Here is a 17,207-nt window from a genome sequence, read left to right as displayed (position 1 = left end):
CTCTATTAGAGTATTCAGATCCTGACTGTTCTATTAGAGTATCTCGATCTTTTCTTGCAAACAGTGTCCCAAAAAAGTGGGGGGGCCATGGCCCCCCCATACCACCGCCTATGGTCTGAACCTACCCAAACCTAAATGCTGCAGAGCTATACCTAATCTAAAAGGCAGTATATAAATATTTATAGGCAAATTATCAGCATTTGTATGTGAAAATGTCTCCAAATTGCAGTATTTTAGCATCTATTTTTCATGGGGGGCATGCCCCAGCATGCTGAGAGGCACACCTTCACATGAGAGATTAGTTACCCCCCCTGTAAATCCTAAATCCGCCCTTGTGTATACTTCACTCATAAGTTTAAAACATTTTTTTTCATGATCAGTGGTAATCAGTGCAAAATAATTACGTTCACATGTGATCACGGAGATAATGCCACAAAGGGATTTCACTCTAGTAGCACAGCAATCATAATTTATTAGCTGTGCTGTTTGACTCTTCAAATTATTATATTGTTCAAAATAATAATTTTTTAATTTTACTGAACTACCAATCCTGTACTTTGCTCAATTTGGCCTGAGAAACAAAAGATTTAGTAATCAAAATTGTTTGTTATAAAAAATACAACAAATATTACAAACTAGACAACTAAATTATTAATACAGTAACCAATTAAACTTATACTAGTCTAGTTTATAGTCTACTTTAATGAAGATATTATCATCTTTGAGGCACTGACATGTGGGAGTGATCTTGTGGAGGTCTTCATTGGATATGAATTGATGAGTGTACCACATGAAATAATGACTTCTCTCCCCAATAGTAACCCTCTTATGACCATTATCCTGATGCTTCCCATTCCCTAAATGATGTTCACTGTTACTGATCTGGTTCAACAACTTCACCTCACAATGTCCCTTCAGTGGCCACCTTAACTGATCATCATATGGACCCTTCATGAGCAACAGGCCAACTGACAGGTGAGCAGCCCCAATATACAGTGTCATTCTGTATCCCTTGTGATGAGTGTAGAATGAGTCACTGTGCCAGATAACATCACTCTCCTTCTTCTTGGTATACTCTGACATCTTCAAAATGACTGGAACAACTTGATCACCTGATGATAACCTTGATGATGAAGTGCTGATAATGCTAGGCCAGTCACCGAATAATAGTTTTGTATTATGTTCCAGTTCAGTGATCCTCCTCTGAGCAGCAGTTTCAATCTCAGTGATCTTTGTTTGGAATTTGGTCTCTAGTTTAGCTAGTGCCTCATCAGTATTGGCAGCTAATGTGGTGTGCTCCTTTTCAGCTTTTGTAAGATTTTGACAAGTTGTAGCTAGTTGTTGTTTTGTAGTGTTCAGTTCTCTTTCTGTGTTAGTGAGTTTCTGTGTGAGTTCATTTTTTGTCTTTTTTACTTCTTGTTGACTAGCAACGAGTCTTTGAGTAAGATCATCTATTATTTTCTTTGCTTCTTGCTTAGTTACTGTAAGCTGTTGAATAAGATCATCCTTCCACTTTCTACTCTCTTCTTGAGTGTTCATCAAATTTGTGTTCATATCAGCTAATTTTTTTGATTCATCATCAAAATTCTTTCTCATTTTTCCCTCAAGCTTGTCAGTAGTTCTCTTGCTTTCTTCTTGGGAAACTTTGAGCTCAGTTATGAGATTCTCTTTAGTAGCTACTAAGTCTTGTTTGGTTGTTGTAAGATCATTCTCTGTCTGTTGAAGCTTTAAGGAAAGGTCATCTTTAGTGGCTGCTAATTGTTGTTTTGTAGTGTTAAGATCTCTCTTTGTGTTTGTGAGTTTCTGAGTGAGTTCATCTTTTGTCTTTTCTGTTTCTTGTTTAGTTACCACAAGCCGTTGAATAAGATCATCCTTCCACTTTCTCTCCTCTTCTTGGATATTCGTCAAATTTGCATTCATATCAACTAATGTTTTTGATTGATCAGTAAAAGATTTTATCATTTCTTCCTCAATCTTATCAATAGTTCTCTTGCTTTCTTCTTTGGAGACTTTAAGATCATCTTTGAAATTCTGTTTAGTAGCTGCTACTTCTTGTTTGGTTGTTGTTAGATCATTCTCTGTTTGTTGAAGCTTTAGAGTAAGGTTATTTTCAGTGACTGCTAGTTGTTCTTTAGACTCTTTTTCCACCTGCTCAACTTTTACAGTAAAGTCATCCTTATATTTCTTTAGTTGACGTGTTGTTAGTTCTTGTTTAGTTGCAAGATCTCTTTCTGTTTGCTGTAGTCGCTGTATGAGTCTATCAATTGTCTTCACAGTATCAATTTGAGTACTGGTCAGTTGTTGTTTGGTAGTGGCCAGGTCTTTACCTATCTGAGTAGTCTTTGCTGTTAGTTCCTCTCTACTGTTCACTGCCTCAACTTGACTACTAGCTAAATTGTGCTGAACCTTAGTGAGCTGACGTATGGCAAAGGACAAGTGTTCTTCCATCTTCTCCTTGTTGTGTTTCTTCTGATCCTTACGAGTCATCCTCTCCTCACAACCCACCACGTGATACTCACACTGGATTAGCTCCAGTGGACACATCTTTTTGTGTTCTTCTACATCATCTCTTGGGACACTACCAACCTCACACTTGTTGGGACAGGCTATGGGGAACTTGGGACACTGTTCCTTGTGTTCACCCTCAATAAACTGTTGTTCTCCTGTAATGTGACAATGCTGACATTCCACCTTAAGACGTGGACACTCCATCTTGATGTGGGTGTGTATATATCGTCGTTGCAAAGTCATTCCACAATCATTGGGGCAGGTGACTTCTTCAAGTGGACACATCTTCCTGTGTTCATCAATAACTTCACGAGGTATATTATCAACTTCACATTTGTTGGGACAGGCTATGGGGAATTTGGGACACTGATCCTTGTGTTCACCCTCAATAAACTGATGTTCTCCTGTAATGTGGCAATACTGACAGTCAACAATACGACATACACACTCATCCTCAACATGACTGGACAGATATTGTCGTTGTACACACATTCCACAACCATTAGTACACATCACCTCCTCAAATTGACAACCGTCACTGTTCATAACATGACTGACAATGTTATTCACTTCACCCTGCCACTCACAACCTTTCTCTTTGTTAGTACAGAACACATGGAGACTCCTAACTATTCGGTCAGCTTGCTTGTTCGGTATGGTAACAAATTCTTTATCCCGGCAAATGGGACAAGCATCAGATATGGTAGTAGCTTTCTTTGCACCCTCAAGACAAGACTTACAGAATGTGTGACCACAACATCCACTAAGATAAGGATCTCTACTGGGATAGTGACAGATATTACACATCAACCAATCTGCTGGTGTCGTCACGTAGTGATATTCGTATCCGCCCCCACCATAATTGGGTGTGGCTATCGCCATCAACCTCTAGTGGACTCGGTACACCTGCAGATGCGTAAAATTGTTACCACATGATCAGTAAAATTAATTTGTCACCTTTCTCACTTTTGTTGGTAATAAAAGGGGCGTTGCCGCGCGATCGATAGGGCCAAGGTGTGACTAGGCTATCTTGCGTCTCTTGGCAAAGTTTTGAAATAAGAGGATCGTTATGCAACGAGAAGTATATCGCGAAAATAAGATTTTATCACGTGCACTACAGCATAATTACTCTAAATCGTTCGTGCGGATCAAGAAGCGCAGAGGAGCGTGAACAGTCACAAAAACCTCTGACCGGTGAGTTGAGCGGTTCACAGAATTGGACACTCATTTTGTACTGGTGCCAGTAATTGTGTACGAAATAAATCGTTCGTGCGGATCAAGAAGCGCAGAGGAGCGTGAACAGTCACAAAAACCTCTGACCGGTGAGTTGAGCGGTTCACAGAATTGGACACTCATTTTGTACTGGTGCCAGTAATTGTGTACGAAATAAATCGTTCGTGCGGATCAAGAAGCGCAGAGGAGCGTGAACAGTCACAAAAACCTCTAACCGGTGAGTTGAGCGGTTCACAGAATTGGACACTCATTTTGTACTGGTGCCAGTAATTGTGTACGAAAGTATGATTAGAGGAAAACAGATATTAGTCATGTCTTATGATGGGGTGCACAACTGTTGTCATGCATAGTAATTTAATGCACCTATTAATCTTCTATTCTCCCAACACAGGCCAGGGGCGTAGCTAGAAATTTTAAATAGGTAAGGCAGACCTTGCAATGCTTATGAATGATGCGAATGATGCCGGCATGCACTCTAGTGTGTAAGTACAATCAGCAAGTGTAGCATGCTTCAGCTAAGGGGTCTGGGGGGCATTACCCCCCATTTTTTACAATTACCATAATAGTAGAACTAAAATTATGCCTCCAGATTCAATCTTGTAACTCTTAATCTTCAAAAATTTCCTGTATTTTATGCATGTTGCTCACACCTTGACTTGAATAGTACATATGTGACTGGATTTTGGAAAAACGATCCAAATCGCACATTAGAAGTTTCGAGATAAACTGTTTTAAAGAATTGAAGCCAGCATAACTCTCCAAGGATAGCAAGCACGCATATGCAATTTACACAAAAGATGCATCAATCTGTTACCTTTCAAGCCACTTCCAGTACTTGTAGCTGCTTGTACAGTTTCCCGCCAAATAAGATAGAAAATCTGAGCAGTTGGACGAGCGAAGTAGTATCACGAGTGCTCACAAAGGGGTGGAGGCTGGGGGGTGGAGGCTGGGGGGTGGAGGCTGGGGGGTGGCGGAGAGGGCAAAAGATAGACCTCAAAATGGAGGCAGACCACGATTGGAGTCCAGACACGAGATTACAGGGCTGTGCTGGCTCCTTAGTGGCTGATATGTAGCAAAATCTACAGAGAACACGTCTGGCCAACATTATAAGGCTGTCCACCAGTAAACCACTGATTCTTGCCAAGCCAGGTCCTTCACAAGGCCTGAAACCGCCATTTGAACACTCCACACCACCCAGTAAAGACGTGTGTTAAAACCAGCCTCGTGTAGTTTGAGTAGTGCTGAGGGTCAAAACTTGTAGTACGATAGTGTAGCTATCCACTGGTGGTGTTAGTTTGATTTTGCCTGATGTGCGATTTGGTTCGGTTCTGTAAAATCTGGTCACATATAAATTATTTCTGGAGCATCACGTGAGATCACGTGACATGCCAAGAACGTCTGGCCAACATTATAAGGCTGTCCACCAGTAAACCACTGATTCTTGCCAAGCCAGGTCCTTCACAAGGCCTGAAACCGCCATTTGAACACTCCACACCACCCAGTAAAGACGTGTGTTAAAACCAGCCTCGTGTAGTTTGAGTAGTGCTGAGGGTCAAAACTTGTAGTACGATAGTGTAGCTATCCACTGGTGGTGTTAGTTTGATTTTGCCTGATGTGCGATTTGGTTCGGTTCTGTAAAATCTGGTCACATATAAATTATTTCTGGAGCATCACGTGAGATCACGTGACATGCCAAGAATCCTGGAGCAGTGGAAAGAAGTCTGGTCAGTGTGTGATGGCTGGCACTGGTCATGGAGTGATTCCAAAGTATGTTTTTGTGTGTTTGGCTCCTTTACAGCCAGATGAGTGTTATATAATAATAATATGTGACTGGATTTTGGAAAAACGATCCAAATCGCACATTAGAAGTTTCGAGATAAACTGTTTTAAAGAATTGAAGCCAGCATAACTCTCCAAGGATAGCAAGCACGCGTATGCAATTTACACAAAAGATGCATCAATCTGTTACCTTTCAAGCCACTTCCAGTACTTGTAGCTGCTTGTACAGTTTCCCGTCTAATAAGATAGAAAATCTGAGCAGTTGGACGAGCGAAGTAGTATCACGAGTGCTCACAAAGGGGTGGAGGCTGGGGGGTGGCGGGGAGGGCAAAAGATAGACCTCAAAATGGAGGCAGACCACGATTGGAGTCCAGACACGAGATTACAGGGCTGTGCTGGCTCCTTAGTGGCTGATATGTAGCAAAATCTACAGAGAACACGTCTGGCCAACATTATAAGGCTGTCCACTAGTAAACCACTGATTCTTGCCAAGCCAGGTCCTTCACAAGGCCTGAAACCGCCATTTGAGCACTCCACACCACCCAGTAAAGACGTGTGTTAAAACCAGCCTCGTGTAGTTTGAGTAGTGCTGAGGGTCAAAACTTGTAGTACGATAGTGTAGCTATCCACTGGTGGTGTTAGTTTGATTTTGCCTGATGTGCGATTTGGTTCGGTTCTGTAAAATCTGGTCACATATATGTAATTATAAGCACTGATAACATGTCAATCCAGGGGGTCAGGGTTATGCTCCCCTGGAAAAGTTGAGATTGATTGTGAGAGCAATTTAAGTTGTTAAAGTTTATCAAAACTATTGTATTAAAATTAAAAGTTGCTTGACTGTTATATTAGGGTGAGTGCTCTATTAGGGGGAGTGCTCTATTAGGGGGACTGCTCTATTAGAGTATATCAATCTTGTTTGACCAGTTTCTGAAAAGTAAACCTCAGTAGCTATCCCCTAGAGCTGCACTCTTACTATGTGCAATAAGTTGAACTAAATAGCATCTAAACTTCACTACTGCAAGCTTTCAATGCATCTAATAGGTCCAATGTAGCTCTGAGTTCAGTGACTTCAGTCACTAATTTTGATGAGGTGACTGCCTCACCTGCCTACATTGTAGCTACATCTCTGCAGGTAGGGTGAGATTTGACAATTCCATAAAGCTTCTTACCTACTGGAATAGTGAGCTGCCACTACCAGTAAATTGACCATCACCATTACCAATGGCGTCAGAGTAGGTGTGACCAGTGAGGCATAGAAATCTGTTGTCAATTTTTTGCACATACGGGGGGGGTGTAGCTATATTCTATTTTATTGTTAGTTTTGTGATTTTACACACCTTATCAACCATTTAATTTAGCCTTGTAAGTGCTATATTGGCAAAACAAGCCACAACTATGTTTGCCAGAATTTTTTTGTCAACTTCACCACCAACAATACTATAACAGTTGTTAGCTTATTCCTGGTTTATTTTGCAGTTTGTACAGGTTATGTACTGTATAATTATGTGGAATTTGGTCTTTGGGTGCCCATCACTTGCACCTGTGAGTCATGGTACAGGTTCCTGTTTAGTACTAGTTCTGCCCCCAGGAGGGTATGCCATCGATATCACTTAAAATTACTTTAGTTGGTAGCATCATTTTATAAAGTCACAACAGTCGTACATAATTGCCTTTTATTTCAGTAAGAAAAGGTTGTCTAGTAAATTATATTATCAAACAGTAAAGTAGTACTGTTTAAGTAGGGATCACCCTGAAAATTTTGTGCGCCACTCAAAATTACACCTTTAAAAATCATCCTAGAGACATATTACATGACGAAAATCACCTTTACGGAATAGTACTAGTCCATGTAATACATAAAACAGCATTAAATATAACAAAAGACTTACAGGTGGCCGGATATTGAATTTAAAAAAGCCAAAACTTGAATTTTAGTCTCACTGCCTCACTTACTGACCACAGTCACAAGGCTAGAGGCCAAACGAAGCAACACACGGCCACCATTTTATGTCATAATAACAAACTCACCAGTGGGATGTGTCTTGGGGGTTCCGATGAGTGTAGGCCCTTTGTGCCTTGTCTTTTCTTTTATCTTCAATCAGGCTGCTTGTCTTTTTTTTCATCCAAAGAAACCATATTGAGGCGTTAATTTCTGTATCAAAACTTTCTTTCAGCAACATAATATAGACTCCACAGAATTATTTCAGAGCTGGATTTCAGAAGCTCTGGTGCTACTATAAGACTATATACTGTATGTGTAAGTTAGCAACTGGGATCCCATTCACGATAGGTTTGTGACCACGCCCATCAACTAGAGATCTAGGTGGACTAATAGCGATAGAGTACGGAGACCACACCTCTTAGCTTTACTTAACAGCAAACAAAATGACCTCACCCGTTATTGGTCTAAATAGCTGCACACCCCTTGGCTGACTTGAGATACTCTAATACAACAGTTATGTATGATATTCTAATAGAACAGTCACAAGTTACATTACAGCTAGCTGTGCTACAACAAAAAACTAAACAAACTAGTACTTTTAAAAAAAAAATATTGTAAATTTAAAACGAAGTAGGGATCTATGCAGCAAAAAGTAGTGAAACAAGAGATAAATGATGGTATTATAGCATAGCTCACTGGGAAAGTCCCTACTTTGGCATTGTGCAAAATAATTGTTATAACTAATGTGCCAAAGTAGGGACTTTCCTACCGAGCTATGCTGTAATCTCTTGTTTCACTACCAGGAGCTTATGAGGTGGCGAAGGAGCATGAAACTCGGTTCCATCACAATCACATTTTTTGAATAAATTGCTACAAGCGTCGCACACAATTAGTATACGGTGTCGACTAATGAGATTTTGCTTTCCTTATATGGAAACTAATCGCTAATGAATTTGGATTTCAATGGCACCTGGCAGACAGCGTAAGTTTCATGCTCCTTCGGCGGCTCATAAGCTCCTGTCACTACCTATTGCTGCATAGATCCCTACTTCATTTTATAAATTACAATTTTTTTAAAATACTAGTAATATTATAATGAGTAGCATTTGTTATGGGTATTCCAATATTATTACCTAAAAACCAGCCTGTGTTTCCTTTACAACGGCTTGGCAATTCAAACCCAATACCCTAAATGCTCTCAACAATTATTATGGAAAGTTAATATTGAATTTAACATAATTTTCGATTGACTAACTAAACTAATTGATGCCTAAGCCAAGCATAACTCAACTATTGTTAACAATACATTGTCGATTTCTTCACTGTTTGACATCACTTAGGCCTGAGACATATTTGACCAACTGCGGCTGCTACTACATAGACATTAATTTGCAAGTAATGTGAAATAGCTTCATCATGTTTATAACAGAAACCACCTGTAATTACCATAGTGACTGTGAAGGCATTTCTCTTACTGTTCCTCATTTGTATCACTGTGTAACAAAGCAGAATGAACACTTTACTATTAATTGTGTTCCGTTGCAAAATTTGAGTTTGTTTATATTCTATCCTTTATTACAGTATTCACTAATTCACCATATTATGTTACAAAAAGTACAGTGGAACCTCAGTTATCCGAACCCCTTGGGACCAGGGATGGTCCATAAGTCTGAAAAGTCCATATCTCTGAAACTGTGCATAAATAACCTTAAAATATTTGATATAGAATTTTTTTTTTTTAATATCAGTATTTTCAGCTACCCCAATAGAACAGTTACTATTCTAATAGAGCAGTCATTTCCGTAGTTCGGTTAACCAAGAATCCAGATAAGTGGGATCTGGATAACTGAGGTTTCACTGTACAAGGGAATTTTAATTGGAGTAGAGTGAGGTCATCTATACCTGCAGCTGTCATGACTAGCTATAAGACTGAAATGTCAACCAGCGGTGTAGGCGACCTTTGTTTCATTTATTTCCTTACTTGAGTTTAAAATTCTCATTTTTTCCTTGTACACACATCATCATTGTTGTACATACATTTTCTTTACATAATCAGATTAAAGACAAATGGTAATCTTGTACAGTAATATTGTGTCAAATATTGTACATTCAGTAACTACTACTATAAATCATTGTCTATAGCAGATTTAATACACTTGATGAGCCTTCCAATTTTGGATGATTCAACATGAGACCTTTGATGGGTTTTGTCATATCATAATAAGCACAAGGGGGCATGTCAAGAGGCTAATACAGCACGAGGCGAAGCCAAGTGCAGTATTGCCTCGAGACAACCCCGAGTTCTGTATGTTTCGTACACACAAGCACAGGCGGTGCTTTAAATGTTTTATTGTACTTCCTGGTTGTCTTGCTCGGAGCAATTTTCTTGAGTACCCAAATCACTACAATTTTCAGTAATCACACTTAGTGTTGGGTGATATTGCCTTTCTGATAATCTAGATTACCGTTTTAAAAATAATCTCGGTTTTCGATTAAATCTTGATATCTGGTTAACTAAAGTATGCAATGTACCCCTCTGCATCAAAGCATTCAGCAAGGTCTCTATCAATCATGATGGTTGTTTTGTTTGCCAACAAGCTCAAATTCTTAGTATGCTAAGCCCAGCTTTCTATGACCAAAGAAACTTTCATAAGACCAAATCTATTAAGGGTGGGGTTAAACTAATCTGCACTATTGTCATGCTCCACCTGCTTATTGCAACAAAATTGATGTTTGCTACTTGACAAGATGTAAAATGGATTAGTGACTAATATCTAGGTTACTGACAAATAATCTAGATTAGTGAAAAATATCTAGATTATCGATTTAATCGATTAATTGCCCAACACTAATCACACTATCAGTGAGTTATCATATTTTGTAGTCATAGAACGAACTGGTAGGATTAGTTTGGTTAGTTTTAGCATTTGACAGTGTCACGCACTTGATTCATCGTGCCGTTTGTGTGGGGTTGTTGTCAGACTATCAGTAAGTGTTCATGTAATCTATTTCTAGTCATAGAACGAACTGGTAGGATTAGTCTGGATAGTTCTAGCGATTTACAATGTGATGCACATGATCAATCGTGCTGTTGTGCTGCATAAATTTCCCAAGCATGCTGTATTTTCCCAATTAGCCACATAACTGTACTGTATGACTCATTATGCAGCTAATCAGTACAATATGGAAATGACAGCACACGGTGACACTATGATCCTCCCATGCAAAGTACAGTAAATAGAAATAATATAGGCTTGCTTTAAAAAACTGATCGAGGTTGACACATTACAAGCACCTGCTTATTTGTACTGAACTACATTCTTTGGTTTTTGGGGGTACTTACCACTTCATATTAGGCCCAACAATGATGCAATAGTTACAATAACGTGCTAGCTATATATACCCTGTTACTAATACTGTGTATTCAAATTTCAATACTGCCGAGCATTAATCAGTTACTAGTTGTTCTATCACTAATTGTATTATTTTATAGTACAATGTGTATCTAAGCTTGATTTATCTTGCACTGATGACCTGCATGCAGACGATGTTGCTGTGTGGATTCTAGGGTTCCACTGATAATTGGATCAGTATCGAATTGGAGCTGATATTGGGAATTTTGGTATATATTAATAGGTATCAGTTGTTTAGGTATCCCGATACCGATTAACAGAGTTGGGGTCGTTACACTTAAAATGTAACTAGTTACATATTACTCATTACTTTTACGCAATGTAGCATGCTATAGTTACATATTACTTACTGAAAAAAGTAACGAGTTACATATTACTCGCTACTCTGAGGGCTGTAACTAGTAATAATATTACATATTACATTTGTTCGTTACAAACTATAAAGTAAGCCCAACCTTCTAAATACAAGCTACCAGCCTACAACTACAATCGAGCGAGACATGTGTTTCTCTGGTGTAGTTCAGCCACAAATACATACTTTGTTGGCCTTAAGGGTACTCCCCATACACTGTCATTCTTTGTCCATGTCTATAACTATCTCCAGTCTTGTCTGGACCTAAAATGCAATAAATCACATGCCTGGATACAATGCGCCTTAAAAGGAAGTAACGTGTTACATTCATTACAATTTCCAGATGTAATATCCGCTACACATTACTCACTACTTTGTCATGTAACGTGTTATATTACTCGTTACTGTAAAAGTAATATTATTACATAACGCGTTACCCCCAACTCTGCCGATTAATAGCCACTCGCGCTAATTGTCATCATGATCTATCATCATAAATGCTATTTTAGCAAAACTTGGGGTATAACAGGCTGGAAATAGTGTTGAGCATTATTCTAGCATAGGAATTGCATTGTTAAACATTGAGCAACTGCTACTATATTTGCATGAAAAGATCGAAATACTCTAATAGAACAGTCACTGCATTCTAACAGAGCAGTCACATATAGGTAACTTGAGAGGTGTGTAATTGTGTGGCAATTATTAGTATTGGTATCTGTATCAGTAAAAATTTACTGCTGGGTATTGGTATTGGATTGATAGATATGTTTTCTGTATTGGTGCAACCCTAGTGGATTCATGGTGGTAAATGATTTTGGTCCTGAAAGAAATGAAATTATTTGTGCAGTGCCAGAGGACATGAGGACACATACAGGAAAGACATTTACCCTTGTACAAGTTTATCATCACCATAAGAACACTGCTGTGATTCGGTACATCTTTGAGGGTGGAAAGAAGATACCAGTTGTTTTGCCTCCACATGGTAATGCGAAAACAGCAGCGTCTTATCACCATACACAAAAGAGCACACTTACTCAAATGAAGCAAGTAGAATGAAAGCCAAAATCTGTAATATCTAAGTTATACAAGGAAGTAGGTGATTTGGATCAGCTTTGGTAGTGGTAGAATGATGAATATTGCAAACCTGATGACGATTACGGGGTATAAGCACCTATGCAAGACTGATCTTATGCCAGAAGGAAGAAAGTTCATTAAATCCGTTAATTGAAACAAGCTCAAGGTATGTTCTTGCCACTGACAGCCAGTTACAGAATGTTACGAAGTTCTGTGCTAGTCCAGGTTCTCACTATGTTTGGGGAATAGACCCAACATTCAGCATGGGAAAATTATGTGCCACTGTTACAACATATACTGACAGTCATGTTGTCAGAAAGGGTAGTACTATGCCACCTATATTTTTTGGCCCAATGTTTGTTCACACTGAAAAAACTTTTGAGTTGTATTACTACTTTTTCCACCCTCTTGAAACTAGAGCCAAAGTTGTCATATTATTGCTATAGGCACTGATGGTGAGGTCACTATCACTAAAGCATTACGAGCAAATTTTGGAGATTCCTTTATGAACCTTCAGTGTTTTATTCATATGTAGGACAATATACAACATTAACTCAGTGAATTTCTCTTGCCTGAAAGAATTAAAGCCAAGATGATCAAGATATATTTGGCTTTCAGCCATGTACATTGTATGTGAAGGGACTCCTTGACTCTAAAAGTGTCTCGGACTTTGATAGGTATTTATCACTTCTAAAAGACAATTGGAATGGGTTAGAACACTCCTGGGAAAGTTCCTCAAGTGCATAAATGGATTCTTAAAATGAAGTGGCTGTTATGAAGGAATCAATGATTGCTTCTGTTCGTGAATCAGCTGGTTTAGGTTCACCTCCAGTACCCTTAACTACCAACAGAAATGAGTCCATGAATAATGTTGCAAAAGCACATGTTAACTATTGCAAGTCTACTTGGGTGGAATTAGTGAATAATATGTATGATTTGGTTAGAGATCAGATAAAAGTAGTGAAAGCAGTGATTGGTATGAGAGAGTATCAATTTCAGCTTTAAGCTTACCTACAGCCACCTGGAAGTTCCTAGCAGTAAGTGGCTTTTGATGTCAAGTGATCAAAGGAAAAACACCTGAAGAAAGTTATGTACATATCATCTGTGTTGTTTGAAGACAACTAGTACCAAGTCTCTCTCCATTTCACCAGAATCCTGTGGGATCAGCAGAAAGTAAAAGGTTGGGAAACTTCTAAGCGCACCAGGAAGTACCGTAAGCGTAGAAATTTTCGTGGTATTTAAATTTTCGTGGATTTCATGGTTTGCAGCTGATCCACGAAAATTAATCCACATAAAGCTGATCCACGAAAGTTAATCCATTTAGAAACTCATGTCTCAGCTTGAGCATACCTATTAACCGTGCCACTTTCCTTATTTATTTATTTTCCCCAGTCAAGATGGACTGCCCTTGCCACCACCCCCAGCACTAGCTATACAATGCGCTACGTACGACCATAGATAGTAAATTCTACGGGTACGTAGAATATATTATCTACGGTACGACCTGACGACAGCATGTGCACCTGTTCACCACGTGAATAGATACTGATGGCCTTGTTCAAGTATGTAAGACTGATTTCCAACAGGAAAGATTCTTTTGTGGTGAATCAACCCCACAAAATGGTTTGCTTGGTCCTAGATAAGTTTGCCAGAGTAAATGGAGTAGCTGAAGCTGTTAAGCTGTAAACCTTAAATGCGACCTTAAAGCACGAATTTTGCTCCCCACGGCTCAACTGGCTCGTCAAGATTAAGCCACAAAAATTATATCCACGAAATTTAATACACTTGCAAACCTGTCTTGGTAAACCACGAAATTTTACCCACAAAATTTAATATGCTTACAGTATTTACGAGACACTGGGTATGTCGGATGCTATGTGTGTTGCTAGTGATAGCGGAGAGAAGCCTCACATTGTGTCAAGAACAAAGAAAGGTAGTCTAGCTTGTAATGATAGTTGCTTTGTATTGAAATCAAACAAGCTATGCTCTCGTGTTGTAATCCACCAAGCAGCAGTCTACTGCAGGTAATCCTTCATCCATTACCTATAAACACCTCAACCACTACATGTAATCAACAACTGGCAAGCATTCCACCAGTTTTACAAAGTAGTACAATCAGCACAAAGCTAGCCAGAAACTTCGAACATAGCTGAAAACAAATCATAATAGTCCTTCACTTTTCAGTTGGTAATTGATAGTTGGGATGTGTGTTCAGGCAATATCGTTAAGGTGCCATTCTTTCTTTTGATGTATATGTGTGGGTTCACCAGTCATAATAATGTTAACAAACAAGTACAAGGGAAATGTTCAAATAGACAAAATAAAGTAGTGAAACAAAGAAGTTCACCTACACCTGTAGATATAGTAGTGGACATTCAGTCCCAATACACTTGTGTGGGTATTAAATGTCCACTAGTATAACTGCAGAGTGAGTAAAGTGAATATACATACTCAAGGCTGGCAATAGCATAAAATCAAAAAGAAAGTGATAATTGTGACCTGCTGAGTGAAAACTGGTTGTTTAGTAAAATTCTAAATTGTATTGAAATAAACTGGGTAATAATATGTGCGCTACACAAAAATTTATACACTCGTTTTAATTGCTTCAGTACACAGTGAAACAAAGCTCAATTCAACAAAACCTATACGCCATCAGATTTGCCTGTTCATAAGAAAATGTTTGTTTCGTGTTTGTGCAGCATAAGACACGTAAGGTATTGGCACTTACATACTTACAATGTGGTAGATATAATGTTTTATCATCTTCATTTCATTGTTGAATGGCCATCCACACGGAGATGTACAGTTGGTTGATCGATTTGCCAGTTCATGGTGAACAGACTGAGCCAAACCTTGTCTTCATAACTTATTCCGGTCTTGAGTTACGATTGGTTAAATAAGTGCCTGTAATTTATTTGCCATATTGTTGCTGTAAAAATCAAATTTATTCCTGTTAACTGTCTAGTGCTATAACTCCAAGACCATTCATCTCAAATGGTTGAAACTTTGTCTGTTTACCCCTTTGTTACTACAGATAGCAGAGAAGCAATAAAATGGAATTCGGAGAATGTGCAAAAACAACCGGTTTTTTGCTCAGCAGGTCACGATTATATTCAACAGTCAACACTCACAAATAGTTAAGGTGCTAATTTGATCAGACATGATTTACTGTGTTGTGGCAAATGCTATTTTTGTCTCCTTCTCTTTACTGTTATAGTTGTTAATTCTTGTTCACAGCATATTTGTATGTTTTCATGTTGTGTTTAATTACATGTTGTGTTGTTTATTTACATGTTGTGTTGTTTGTTTACATGTTGTGTTGTTTGTTTACATGTTGTGTTGTTTATTTACAGAGGAATGTAGACCTGCTAACAGAGAACATTATTCTTAGTAATAGTACATGTAATGTGTCACTGTATTTGGTAACTTTTTAATTTGTTGTGTAATAATTCATCACTGTACATGGTGTATGCTCTATTAGAGAGTTTGATTTGTACTTGATATCTGTACAGATGTTTTTTCTGCTCTGAATGGTAAGACTGTGTTACCTTGAGAAAGAATCACAGTAGCTTGTATTGTTTCCATTATTGATTTCACTCCCACTATACCCATCCCGGTGAGAAATCCTATACATAAACACTTCCTAAAGTTTCTTCAATTCTCCTGTGACTTATCAGTAACTGTGGTCAGCTAGCAGGTACATGTGCCTTGGTTTCTACACCATGATACTAAAATTAGAACTAGTCTGTCATTTTTGAACTGGTAGGCTTTAAATTTTCAGACAGGTAACCATAGTGTCAAAGGAACGTTTGTCATTTTTTGATAGGACCTTCTGGCGAGGAATGGCATAGAACGCACATTTTATTATAGCTACAGTTTTAAATTAATAAATAATGTACTAGTTCAAACTTGAAGCGAAAAATTACAACTCGCGTTTTACAATGAGTTGAGACACAGAGTTTACACTAAACTGTCCCCTCATTTTGAGTGAGGAAGGTTTGACCCATTTGTGAGTTATAGAGCAAAATAATTTTGTGGCCAAAATAGTACAGAGCACTCTTATTCTAACATGTACCTGTTGTGCAATTGTGAGAGGGTGTTGGTTGTCTGAACCTACCCAAACTTTTTCATTAACAAATACTACAAAGCTATACCTAATCTAAAGGATAGTATATACAATATTCATAGGCAAATTATCAGCATTTGTATGTGAAAATGTCTCCAAATTGCAGTATTTTAGCATCTATTTTTCATGGGGGGCATGCCCCCAGGCACCTAAAGCATGCTGAGAGGTACACCTTCACATGAGACATTAGTTACCCCCTCCCCCTCCCCCTCCCCCTGTGTAAATCCTAAATCCACCCTTGTGTGTACTTCACTCTTAGCTTACAAACATATTTTCAGTGCAAAATATTAACATTCACACATGGTTAGGGACCCACCGATTATGCTCATATTATGCTATGCTGCACTGCTCAAAAATTCACCTATTATGCTTAAATTAATGCTCAATATTTGCCTATTATGCTCAATGTTCATGCTTTAGTTCATATGCTTTGCTACTGTATAGAAAGAAAAAAATGAGTGGCTGGAACACAAATAATAAATTCTTGCTGCATGTACTACCGAAGAGAAAAGATCGATATACTCTAATAGAACAGTCAGTTTGATGATTGTTCTATTAGAGTTACTGACTGCTCTATTAGAGTATATCGATCTTATTTTGCAATTGTCATTTTTCCAGCAAGAATTTATACTATCGTACAAATATTTAACCTATTATGCTGGCATTATGCTCAATGCTTTTAGGTACCTATTATGCTCAAAATTATGCCAGCATAATCGGCGGGTCCCTACACATGGTTTATAATCGCCATGAAGGGATTTCACCCTAGTAGCACAACAA

At 38.4% G+C, this 17,207-nt stretch overlaps 1 protein-coding gene and 1 long non-coding RNA gene across 3 annotated transcripts; one reads left to right on the top strand and one right to left on the bottom strand.

Annotated features, from left to right (window-relative positions):
- Nucleotides 1-590: 590 nt before the first annotated feature.
- Nucleotides 591-3,608, bottom strand: LOC136266226 (hyaluronan mediated motility receptor-like). Of its 2 annotated transcripts, none has more exons than XM_066061238.1 (2): nucleotides 3,475-3,608; nucleotides 591-3,414 (listed from the first exon to the last, which is right to left on the bottom strand). In XM_066061238.1, the coding sequence occupies exon 2, from the start codon at nucleotides 3,388-3,390 to the stop codon at nucleotides 679-681; it is 2,712 nt and encodes a 903-aa protein (XP_065917310.1). In that variant the 5' UTR covers nucleotides 3,391-3,414; nucleotides 3,475-3,608; the 3' UTR covers nucleotides 591-678. The 2 variants fall into 2 exon arrangements, with proteins under 2 accessions (XP_065917310.1, XP_065917309.1); XM_066061237.1 differs by having other exon boundaries at nucleotides 3,466-3,607.
- Nucleotides 3,609-3,712: 104 nt separating this feature from the next.
- LOC136266059 (uncharacterized) lies at nucleotides 3,713-15,800 on the top strand. The gene is made up of 2 exons (XR_010705893.1): nucleotides 3,713-3,830; nucleotides 15,655-15,800. It is a non-coding gene; the product is annotated as an uncharacterized lncRNA (long non-coding RNA).
- Nucleotides 15,801-17,207: the final 1,407 nt, after the last annotated feature.

This window comes from Dysidea avara, chromosome 9 (genome assembly GCF_963678975.1).
Source record: "Dysidea avara chromosome 9, odDysAvar1.4, whole genome shotgun sequence".
Classification (NCBI taxonomy): domain Eukaryota; kingdom Metazoa; phylum Porifera; class Demospongiae; order Dictyoceratida; family Dysideidae; genus Dysidea; species Dysidea avara.
The sequence above is the reverse complement of the archived record's forward strand: the minus strand, read 5'-3'. Positions and strand labels throughout refer to the sequence as shown.